The 13430-nt window shown below is 29.5% G+C and overlaps 1 protein-coding gene across 1 annotated transcript; it reads right to left on the minus strand.

Moving 5' to 3' along the window:
* Nucleotides 1-1452: 1452 nt before the first annotated feature.
* Nucleotides 1453-3672, minus strand: LOC132719264 (potassium voltage-gated channel subfamily G member 4-like; the record flags this gene model as incomplete). Its single annotated transcript, XM_060703024.1, has 4 exons — nucleotides 3437-3672; nucleotides 2226-2394; nucleotides 1799-1922; nucleotides 1453-1745 (listed from the first exon to the last, which is right to left on the minus strand). Coding segments are annotated over exons 1-4 (822 nt in total), but the record flags the coding sequence as incomplete, so codon positions are not given.
* Between the last annotated feature and the right edge of the window lie 9758 nt (nucleotides 3673-13430).

A 13430-nucleotide genomic window follows, 5' to 3' on the forward strand; every position in this document is an offset into this window, starting at 1 on the left:
ATTACAAACTAAGTAACAAATATGTAATTTAATACGTACTCTATAGCGTTGGTCCGAATCATTAGAAAAATAACAACAACAACATTAACACAACAAAAATATTTCTGTTAGTTATTATATTCTATACAACAAAAATATACCAATAAAAGCATCAACAATTTAAAAATGGGATTAATTACATTTGCAAAGTATTATTTGTATAACTTATAAAAACATATCTTACAAAGTAGTTAGTTTGAATTTAAGACCTTAAAAATACAGATATATTACAGAAAGATTGATAACATTTATGTTTATATATAGAGCTCAAAAATCAAAAAGAGAAAAACAGAATCCTTAAACAACGTCCAAAACGTCAAAATATAGAAATGTTGCAAACTCGGTTTGATTGAGCAAGTTCATAGTCACTAAATAAAAGTGTTTTGCATACACTAATACATCGTACATAAATGCAATTATATTAAAAAAATCAATCTTTGTTTGCATTGTCATTTAAAGTAAAGTATGGAGAATTTGGTGCAGAATTTCAAATGATATTTCAGCGCACTGCTTTTCGGAAATGCGTCTGCATAAATTATATATACAAATTTCAAGAAGTTACGCAATAGTAGCCTAACCGTCTGACATATATAATTGCGGCATGAACAAGTTTTTTTTTATCTTGCAATTTGACAAAACAATGTTTTAAAATGTGTTATTAAAAGCAGTTTTGATAAACTTTTAATAGTTGTTTTCTGATTATTGATATACTATTCTATTGTTTCTATTCATCGTTTTCTTTTGCTTATATTTTTCAATGACATTTTCCGTTTCAGTATGATTATATAGTATTAGAAAGTGATTTGCAAACATTGGTACTGTCATTGCGAGCAGAACAACACCAGCTACGGCGCACAGACAACAAATGAATCTACCAATTTTTGTTTCAGGATAAATGTCACCATAACCAACCGTTGTCATGGTTACAATAGACAAATACCAAGCGTCTGGTATGCTCTCTATTTTTGCGTTATCTTCTGCTATGTAGATACATGTTCCAAAAGTGCACATTCCAGCAAATAAAAACAATATCAAAATTACTAGATCCTTGATATTTCTACGAACAGAATACGCCAAAACGATTCCAGCTCTCATATTCAGAACCAAGCGGAAGAAACGCAAAGATCTTAATGTTTGTAAGTAAGCCAAATAATCATTCCAACTACCGTATCGTAAGTGTGGAAACATCAAATAGAGAAAGAAATAAAGATAAGAACCCAGAAGAGACAATGCATCTGAACAATCTATCACTGACAAGAAATACACTTTAAAATTTGGACATGTAGATAGGCGTAACACAAATTCAATAGTGAAGAAAATTGTTGTCAAACCCTCAAAAATAATCAGGGTAAACATTTTAATTTTGATATTCGGAACTATGAAATCTTTTTGCGATGTAAATATTTCACCTACGGGAATAGGTTTTAAATTTTTTGCGTGTAGCTGTTGTGGGTATTCAATTAAGGAGGATGTATTTTTATCTTCTGTACTGTTTTCAAAGTCGTATTCGGCAAGCCAATCTGGGTAAGATATCTCGGCCTCTAATTCCTCAACTTTATTCGTCGTCATTAATCGTTTATGAATAAATGTAAACACAAAACGTTTCAAGTTTCCACCATCATCTTTGCTTTCCCTTAGAAGTATATTTTCGATGTCACTCAAATTGAGCTTTTTAATCAGACTTTCCGAAAGTACAGGTTCGTCACCTAGAGTACATAATTCCTCAAGATATGGTTTGATAGACTCATAACCTTCAAACCTCTATAGTCCAGGTACTGTAGACGCTCACAGTTCGTCAATTCCCTGTGGAAGGATTGGTCTGTACTATATGCCAGAACAAATATGGACATGAGAACCATAATAAACGCCACGAATAAGTAAATCTGAAATAAAAGACAACAATCTTACAACCGATTTATAGATATCAGTTTAATTGTTATTCGTGAGGAAAATATTAAAGTTTTTGGTCATTTATATAGTGATGTTTATCACATGTATCGAATTCCTTGTAAAAAATGGATTGATCAGTTATTAGATAATTAGAATATGTACATAACGATTGTAAAGTGTTTATCTCGTTCATATACATGTATACATCAATGACAATAATACTCAAGCCACATTTCATTACTCTGATATGAAGAATAAATGTGTTAAAAGCTTAAAAAATTAACAATTGAGTTTACCTTGCCGGCGACAGAAGGTCTGTTATAGTTAATTGTTTCCCAAATGTTAGTACGGAATCTCTGTAAGCAACCACTTGACGGTGATACTGGCTTACTGATTTCTTTGCTCTTTACATACGTCTGTCTAAACTTACTCAAAGTTTCTTGTTCATCTAGAAATTTCTGTAATCTAAGATGTTTTTATTTGCTAAGAAATGATGCAATACAAGCTATTCTTCAATGATTTTGATTATTTGTAACATTTGAGGTAAGACTTATTTGCACTAATACAGGGAATGGATAGATTGCCTCTTAACAAATTCAAATTTCAGCATTTGGAATGGGAAGCAAGATATGTCTGGCAATTTGGGGACACTGTAAGACAAATGTTACTTTGGAGAAATAAAGCTGTTTTTGCGTTTTGTTGATATTAACACAATCATGTTTGACATTATCAAAATATAATAACAGTTATTTTTACTGTATATTATTGAATGGAGAGTGTGTACGTATTACAGTTCTTCTTCTATGTTTAGCAAAGCCTTGAAATGCTAGTGTATTTTATGTGAATTGAAAATAAAAGATAAACGTGTGAAATAAGGTTGTCAAAAAAGACTGTATGCACATAAATGTTTTAAGAAATGAAAGTTTGTGTAAATTATGTCTACAGCGAACAATAGAAGAGGAATGTCATCCCGAAGTATAATATCATAAGAATCAAGTATATATCATATAGGTATATAGCAAAACTAAACATAGTTAGACTCATATTTACTTGATGTTTATTCGTCTAGAAATATACATCTTTCATATAGACTGGCAAGTAATTTAATCTGAGCGTTTGATAAAAGGCTGGTTTTATCAAATGTTAACTTGATATTAGATAGATCAAATATGTTGTCATATTGAATAACCATGCTTATATATCCCAGTCTTATAATCAAACAAGGGAGACTCTCTGACTGATACTTAATTAATATGTTTGTTTTGTTATGTTGTTAAATTGTAATGTGCTGTTTGCATAAGATTGATTCATAAACTTATGTAATGTTACTTAATTACGAATTTACTTTATTATAAATTATTAAATGCCTGGAATCGGCGTAATATTCCGGACTTTATACTAAGTCTCTCTTATGTGACCAAATATGGCTCTTTTTATGGACTTTACAGCAATACATGTAATTGCAATGCAAGAAAGTCTAATTTATTTCTTCAGTTCTTCAGATTACCTGTTGTAACAGCATTCTGACAAGGCTTCCGGTGAAATCTCCCAATACTCCAGTTCCGCCATGAACGCACCTGGACATGACGTCATCGGTATGTGTAATTCTCCATTTTGATAAAATGCCAAAATGGCGGCAAAACTTTCTGGTGTGCGATTTATCATAAAGCATTCTGAATTTGATTCTGTAGATCCTAAATTGTAGATTCTCTTCAAACGAGATTCGGGTCCAGCTTTTATCATTTGCTTTGGAACATTGTAGATTTGTCCACAGACGTTAATTTTAATTATTTCCATTTTCAACAATTGATCCGATAGTATTGTTTGAAAATATTTAATAAATAGTTGTTTTATTTTAGATTATTTGTGGGCTCTAATATTGTTTCACAGTTACTGTAAACATTCAATTCTTTGCAATGTATCCAAAGGAACGCATTCTGTTCACGTCACCAATTTAAATCTATAACACAAAGTATTTTGTAAATATATATACTATATTCTGTGCATGTTTTCTGTAAAATGTAACTTGTTGTAGGCAGCTCCTAAAATATCTAAATTGCAAATTTCATGGTTATATTGTTCAAAGCCATATTCTGTTATAAAATAGTGTTTGGTACGAAAACAAGTGACATAGGAATCAGAAAAAATATCAATAAAAATTTTAAAAAAATTGGATATTAAAGTGTGTATTTTTCGATTAGAAGTTATAATTTTCAAAAACTAGTATTGCTGCATAAGCGAAGAGGCTCGTATGGACAAAATATTTGCATCTAGAGATCAAACAAGTTTTTTTACATTTTTCTCATAAAAAATGAAAACCAAAGAAGCAAGTATGTTACATAAAAGTAGGTAGACAACATATAGAACATTTGAATTCAAAGTAATGTATCTATTCATAATGATTAAAACTCCATATAAATTATTATTCAGATGAAATATGATAAATAGGTAGTTATATTTAAAAAGGACTTTACAGATCCAAATACATTAGTAATGTCTGGTGCAACGTTAAGAATAAGCAGGAAAAATATATAAAAAGTGTTTTATTAAGGACGTAAGATTTACCTAGTAGCTAAATAATTCCATAATTGTTATTATGTTTACGCAAATAATGTAAATTCATATCAATGTTTTAATTTCATTATGTCAATACGATAAAACCAACAAAACAGTATTTGAATATGATAGAATATAAAAGTAATTACGTTATGAATATGTGGAAAAAGTAATTACCAATATGAGCATATTCCGTTTAAATATTTGTTCTTATACAATAACGTCATGTGAATGTCCTAAGAATCAGATTTGATATGGACGATTGTGTTGAAAACGAATCTAACTAATCAGCCAGTACTGATGGAACTCAAGTCAGCTTGAATACATTATAGTTTCAATTAAACCGATCTCACTGTTCTTTGTCTGTTTAATTATCCTATTTAATTATTTACTTAAGAATTAGATGAATGAAATGCTATTATAAACACACGATTACAATCTTAATCACCTCGTTATTCAATTATTCAAAATGTACCTATGTGTTGTACTTTTATATATGATATTCCCAAAGGAGCTTTTAAAATTTGTCATTAATTATGAATATTTGTTTTCATATTGGAGGTCCTCTGGAGAATTTCCCCATTCTAATAATTTAGGTTTAGAATGTAAATAGTGTTACTATGTGTAGTATGTTTGAAATGTGAAACTTGTCATTAATTATGAAATTTGTTTTCCCATTGGGTACTCATGGGATAATTTTAAGTTTTAACAGTGTTAAGATAAGTTAGCATTACAATTATTTTCCATCAGAACAAATATTTTAGCTCCCTCTTATCATAACATATCTGTATACAATATGAAAGATTTAATCTAATAAACATGTTCTACGATTGGCGTTGTTGTGACAATATTCTTATCAATGGTAAAAACTCATTTAAAGTGTACTACACTAGAAGTTGCGAGGTGAACATTTTGATGGCTTTTTTTTTTCAAAATAAAAGTTGAAAATTAAGAAAAAGAACTAATCAAACTATATTACAATTGTCCTCACAATAGTTAATACTAGATGAAATATGAAAATGAATTACTTGAAGGAAAATATATTAAGGCATAGTAATGAAAAGCATACGATTTCTTAGAATTCATTTATATATATATTTTATCCAAAATGTAACAATATTATAGTGTTCACCTTGGCAATGACTTGTATAATTGATGGTTTTCCAAATGATTGATCGGATTCTTGTTAGCAAACAGTAGCTGGTGAACGAGAATAACGATCATATTTGCTCCTAACATACGTATGCTAAAACTTGTTTAAGGTGTCTTGTTCGTCTAGCAATCTTTGTAATCGAAAATATTTGTTATAGGAAATGATTGTAATGCAAACTTATCTTTACACTGTTGAAACTTAAAAATCGAGACATACACATAATGTGTTGGAGATTAGGCGCCCTCGTTCAAATCAGATAGCCTTATGCTTCGATGTTCTTTCTATTACTAATTATATTTCGCGTTGTTAAGGCTTTTCATGCTTTTAATGCAGATAATTAACATTGCTTCAATACAAAGAATCTTATTATTTGCTTATAAAGATTACCTGCTTTTACAGCACTGTGTCAATGCTTCCTGTTAAATTTCCAAGAAATTCAAGTCTGACATGAACGAAACCGGACATGACGTCATCGGTATGTGTAATTCTCTATTTAGGTAAAATGCTAAATGACAGCAAAACATTGTGGAGTACGACATATCATAATGCATGTCAATTTCGTTTTTTTCGAAGATCCTGAATTCCAGGCTCTATTTAACGAATTTTTGCCCGGTTTCTATATTTTTCCTTTTGGAACATTGTAAATTTATCCACAGATGTCCATTTTAATTCTTTCCATTTTTACATATGATCCGGAAATATTTAATATTTCGTTAGCTTTAGTTGTGTTAAATTGTTTATGTTTTAAATACTGATCAATCTTAATAGTGATTAAAGAGAAAAAAAAAATGTTGCCACTTTTGAAAGGTACCCGGTGTGCATATGAACACATTCCGTTTGCTTGTACGCCGATTTCAAAGTTAAAAGCTTGCATCTAATTTTTCTGTAGGTATTTTATATGTAAATAGTAACACTTTCGTCAACAAATTGCAATCGGAGAGCACAGAATAGTCAAATATTTTACTGAACTAATTTAATTTATATGGGAGCAATCAAGATTTAATGTTATACGTTTGATTTTCCCGCAGACAATATAATCATGATATTAATGTATTCCCATGGGATTTTCCACCATAACGCTTATGTAACTGACGCAACACAACCGGTCATTCAAACTGACAGGGCCCTTAAAGATAAGCCAATTAGCGATCGTTATCAGTTCCACGCTACTATTCATGCAAACACCGCCCTTTTCATTTGCAAGATGATTGTGTATGGCAGCATTGCACCGGTTATTGTATGGACATGGTTTTAGCTTTTTCATCAGTTTATAGCAAAACAATACTCATATGATATTTAAACGGTTTATATAGGGTATATATATAAATGAACAAATAGAGTTATTCCTGTATTAAGTATTGCTTTAACGATATAAATATAAATTAATATATAATATTTCTAAAGTAGATATGAACATCAACTGATTATCATATTATGTATTAAGAAGTGAAATAGTTTGCATAAAATTACCTTTTCTTTTATCATAACCTATCAAAACATAATTTTCGTATGCTTAGATTGAATAAAAATGCGTGCCCAGTCAAACCACAATATTCAATTCGATTCGCAGGGCAAAAGTGTATCGGTTATAATTAAAAGCATTAATTTACAACGAACCAATTAAAATAATGCGTATTAAAAAGCTTAAATTCTGTAGTTAAGATCATTTAATGAAAATATGTCAGAATAAGAACATTAAATAAGGATGAAATATTTGAAAACATCTGCTTATGAAACTAATATCAATTAATATACGGCCATTTATGGCTTTATGCAAAACTGAGGATTCGACATTTGTTGGAGATAGGTACTAATATTGCATTTAATCAATTGACAGACAGGTATACAAATATGCATTCCATACTATACTACAGGTGAGTAGTTACATATAATACAATGCAAACATAATGTTTCCTTTAAATGTTCTTATTTCTGGATATTTTACAACAGTATTTGGTCCAGGTATATGACATCAATGGTATATAAATCTAAAAAAACAGACTTGTCAAAACACTTCAGGATTGAAGTTGGTATGTTTTAAAGCTACATTTATGAGACAAAATCATATCTGATATCAATAAAAGCTATATCTGATCATAAAAGGTATTTTTTGTTGCCACTGATGTATTTAGAAATTGGCTTCCTCGTCTGCGACAAAACGTCTAAATGGACAAGACACACTTTTTATATGTTTGTTTCTTCCACACAAAAAACATACATCTCATATGTAAACTTCCTCTAAAAAAAGTTGACTTTAGTAAAAAATTGTCTTAAAATGAAACTTTTAAATGTCATGATTATTTACAAAAATTTTAAACCACTATTATTTGATCTTTACACCTGCATCGTTTATGTCATCATAGTTTAGACCTTTTGTGATAAAAAATCAACATGGCAAAATGATTCATCAATAACCACGTAATATACTTTGTAAACTTCAGTAACTATAGAACTTTAAAAATCAAATCCAGAAAAAATTGTCTTAAAATTATGCTAGTCATGGCTTCAAAAATCAAGTACACTGTACATACACCAACCAATTGAATTAAGATGATATATGACATGACTATTTTATACATTATTACGTAATTTTATATGTTTCATTATGTAAATTCACAATCCGTATTATTTAGATAATATCATTTAGCGCTTCCTACACGGGGAGGAACTGTTACACGAAGGATGAAGTTCTTATGATAACTTTTCAGGAGTTCTTGTGATAACTGTCATGAGTTTGTCAGAAAACTTTTGTATATACTACAAAAACACTCGTCAAAAATAGGAATGTTTATCTTTAAAAATTGAGGTTTAGGTGCCCACTTATACTTTGATAATAAAACTTGCTGTACGTTTTGTATTATGTGACAAAAACTTATTCATAAGCTATTTTTCATCACCTTTTGCCTAAAATCTAGTAGTTTTGAGTAAAATTTCGTAGACTGGAAAAAGGATTTACTTACGTGATAAAATTCGCCTTGAAATCAATACCCAAGCATTGTGTCTGTATGTATACATTATAATGGTGCAAAGATTTGCAATAGAATATCATATAATATACTTTTTTTCTAATTATCTGACATTCTTTGAAAATAACAATAAAGAACATATTTTGCAAATCAAATAAATATGTTCATTACGCTGTCATTATGTTACAATACTTATTATACGTGTATTTGTAAATAGAAATTGTATTAATGATATTTAATATCTTAAAAGATGTTTGGAAAAAAAATATAAAAAAGTTATAGGGCAAAATCTAAATGGAATAATTGTTATTGGTTTATAATGTTTTATGTTGGTGTTTCTATTTATTGTTAAGAAGGCCACATTTAAAATTAAGAATGTTATTTGTTTCCAACGATTGTATATCTTCATGTGCTACCTTCTATATAAAAAGATATTATTATTATTACAGTAATTATTATTATTATTCCTGGCATTTTAGAGAACATTAAGTAACTATCCAATCATCTGCAGTAGCAAAACAAATTAAAATAGTTTGCAACAAAAAATGAAGAATTATGCGCTACTTATATCTAAAATATAATGAGGTGGGTCATCTCCAGGTATTCTACGTAATATATAAAATTACTAACGGTATCAACTTTCGCCATATAGACGTGGAGCAATGACATGACAACACAAAGTAAATATTAAATTATAAATGAGAGTCACTTCGGTTTCTTGCGCGTGATCGGTCTGTTTTCCTTCTATGTTATAACAAAATATCGACAGTATTTGTCATTAGTTCTAATGGTTTGAAGGTTTAAGAAGTGTAATACTGTGATACAAAACAATCTGGAAGTTACAGTTTTTTGGTATGTTTAAAATTTCGACGCTTCTTTTATTTTGTTTTCCGATTATTATTATTTTTCGTTAAATGGATATTGCGTTTAGTATTACTTAAATGGATTAGAATGAGCAATAATGAGAATTATAGTCAACACAGTCCTAAACTAATCAGGCATTTAATATGGTTATTTCGTCCCACATCATTTTTGCTTGCTCAACTCGATCACAATGTTGGTTAATTCGGCCCATATATCTAATGTTGTTGTTGTTGCTTTTGTTTTTTTAATCGCGACCAAGGTACATTGAAATTTTTTATGTGATAGAATTCGATTGATTTTATACAGAAAGCTTTACCAAACTAAATATGAAATGACTGAACATTTTGATGGAATAGCAGTGATGTTTGAATTTGTGTGATTTAAAGGTAAATCCTTGGACTTATTTTGTAAATGTGGATTAAATACACTCAAAGTTGTATCACATGTATGATCAAGAACTGTTATCAAAACGCATTCCGATTACGCCATGTTTATATATATAAGTGGTTATTATTATTTGGTTTAATTAACCTGTCAATTCCATACTCATCACACGGTCAATGCACAAAATATATTAATCTTCGGAAGATTCTTCGGTAATTTCCTTGAGATGTACGAAGTAAAATTTGATTTATTAAATTTTGTGTCTATGAAATAATTATATTGAGCGATATAGCGCAATAGGGTAAGTCACGGATTAATGATTACTAAGTGTCATCGGGATGTAAGATCGAGACCGTGTACGTCCGTTTTTTTTTTCTTATTTATAATTATTTTCAACATAATTGGAACTATGATTGCTTTTAATGTTGTTCGTTTTAATTTAATATGTTTAGCAATATTTTTTGGTCAAGTCTAAACTCGTTGTTTTGTTAAACAAAAACAACAACATGGTTTCAGAATTTATATTTATAATTCATTCGGATTAAAATTAGTTAACGTTATTTCAATGGCGTAAAACACAACACAAATCGAGACAATGTTTCTAAGCTGATTCATGTATGTGTAGACAATACTGGAAGCACCCGGCCATTTCAATGAAAATATACTGCAAAAAATGAGAAAAAGAGTACGCCTAAAATCAAGACCAAAAGTAAGGATCGACCTACAGACCTCTTATTTAATACACAATCACTCTACCTTATGTGCTTTCGCGGTTTGATTAAGCTGGTGTGACTTTTCAAAACATTAGTTAAATACTCCATATTAATTATCGTGAACAACACGGACAGAACCGAAGTAAAATCGAATATTTAAATCAGGGCTTTAATGTATTCAAAATTGACAGGTCAATAAAATCAGACTATATCGGCATATTAAACAGACTAGTTGCCATAAAATTGGTAAAAGTACATTTAAGTTCACATTTAAAGTTACACAAAATGTATTTGGTGTGCACTACAATGTTTGTGCACTTCTAGTGTACTTTCATGTACCATTTCTGCACTAGAGAGGGTTTCAGTTGTTTGTATAGAGGTTACCGTTATATTTCAACACATATCTTCCGAATCAGTTTATGACTTTCAAAAAATAGAAACATTGAAAAAAGAAGTAATACTTTATACTTTGCTACTGTTAACTATTTTTGATTGATATGAATATTACTGAATAGGTTTTAAATGGAAATAACATTTTATCTATTTAAAAATTTCATTTTTCTGTTATTGTAGAATCAATGATTTCGATCTCAGTATTACTTATGTTAAAAAAGGCAGAAATAAAATATTTCATTGAAATCATTTTAATAACCAGGTAATTTCATCGAAATACTAGATGGACAGTAGTAAGTTTTGAACTGATTATATAAATCTGTTTACCTACTCATTTTACGAAAAAAGTAAGAACAGTTTCTGATTATTTAAGATAATTATGTACATAAAATTGAGCTTTGAGATTGTATGGAATATGAATATGTACTGTGTATAAATAACAAGACTATTCACATTGACTAAGATTTAAAACATTTATAATAATATAAAAAACGTGTAGTTACTATTTTAACTGTTATGCAGCTCTGCAAGAGAAGTCTGAAATAAATTACCTTCTTTATACCAACATTCTACATATGCGTTTCTATGAAAATACATGTATATTTGGATCTTGGAACAAAACACTGACGCATAATTTTAAAACATAACGAACCTTTTCCTATGAATAATGTAACATTTTAAGTGGTTTGTCTCCAGCTAGTAAATTATTTTAGAAGGAAAGAAAAACACTTCAAAAATATTCTTGTCTTAATAATGAATGAGTTTTCAAAGTGAAGTTTAAACTTTGAACCATGTAAGAGTGTTTTAGATGAGTAACAGATAAGAGATATGTCTGCGTATTTTCATTTTCTGTATATCAAGTTATAGATATTTATCTGTGTAAGTTTTAGAAGATATTCCATGTAGTATGAACTGTTGTATAAGAAATGCAGATAAATTGGGTATGAGTGGATTGAATTATTCGAAATTCTCACATTTAAAGCCTGTTTAAATAATAAAACATGAAGAATGTGTAGATTTTAATTTAGCTGCTATACAGCTCTTCAAGAAGATATAGTCTGAAATATAGATAATCTTCTTCGTAATAACATTCAACAAATAATAATACTAGCTTTGAAATAAATTTCAAAAAGTTCTTTATGTGTTGAAAATAACTTGCGGACGATCATACTGATCAAGAGTAAGATAGTTAAAGCGCTTGAATGATCCCGTTCAGATAAAAAACAGTCCGGTAATTATGACACTCATCACATTGGGGTCCGTGGTTACAGTAAAAAGACTTTTATCTAGTAGTTCAAATTGCTGCCGATATAAATGTACAGGAAAACCAAACAAAATATCTTTTTCAGGAATTGGACAATTCCTTTTTGTTTTGAATTAAAAAAACATGTAACTTTTCAATATATAAATCAGAACTTCTTAGAATGTGTAAATAATGAGTGAATTCCGGTATTTTTGTAATAAAATGTATTGGTGGTGTACAATTTATCATCGAAGTATATCTTGTCCCCTACTTTTAAGCATGTTACACCTCATGGAAATGTAAAAATCGACATTTTAATTTTGTTCGGTAAACCGAACAAAAAAAGAGATAAAATCCTGTTCAAGAATAACCCGAAAAAGACGTTCGGTTGACCGATTCTGTTCGCTTAGCCTAACAAAACAGCTATACATCAACACATTCCATTATATTAGATAAAAACTTCCAATGAAAATATATAATTAAAATTTGTTCAGTTGACCGAAGAAAAATGAAAACAAATCCTGTTGAAGATTTCCTGTATAGGACATTTGTTCGGTCGACCGAAAAGGATAGAAATTTAAACTCTTGTATAAGAATTAATGTGCAAGACATTTTGTTAAGTGGATTGAACAAAATAAATATATGATAAAAACTCCTGTACAAAAATTCCTGTATAATACATTTTGTTCTATCAATCAAATAAACAAAACGTGCATACAAAAGCATTTTTCTTAGACAGAAAAAACAAAGCATGTTATATTCCAGGCCCCGATCCAACGGTGTGTTTGAGGGGCCGAAGACCACCCTCCCACACACCGTGGACTAAAACAAATCTATCAACAAAAAAACATCTTTGAAATATATGCAAACACTGATACATTTAGGTCATTATATATCTTATACAGGATTTTTACCGTAATTCTTGTTCGGCGATCAACAAATATTTTTCACAGAAATTCTTGAACAGAACTTTTTATCGTAATTTGTTTGTTCTGTCGATCACACACATATCTGACATTTCTGAAAAGGATTTTATGATTTTTTTCATTTGGTCAAAAGAATTAAATGTCAATTTTTTGTTTTCATTTGATTTTACATTTTTGATCTAATGAAACGTGCTTTTGCAAAGCAATTTTGCAAAAATGTAATGTACCTGAACTCTTATTTGTTATTTGTGCTGTGTGGCGGCTGTAAAAAGTCTCCCCGTACATTTAACCAATGATGTTATA

The sequence above is a fragment of the Ruditapes philippinarum genome, unplaced genomic scaffold (assembly GCF_026571515.1).
Source record: "Ruditapes philippinarum isolate M1 unplaced genomic scaffold, ASM2657151v2 ctg15386_1_1_1_1, whole genome shotgun sequence".
Lineage (NCBI taxonomy): Eukaryota > Metazoa > Mollusca > Bivalvia > Venerida > Veneridae > Ruditapes > Ruditapes philippinarum.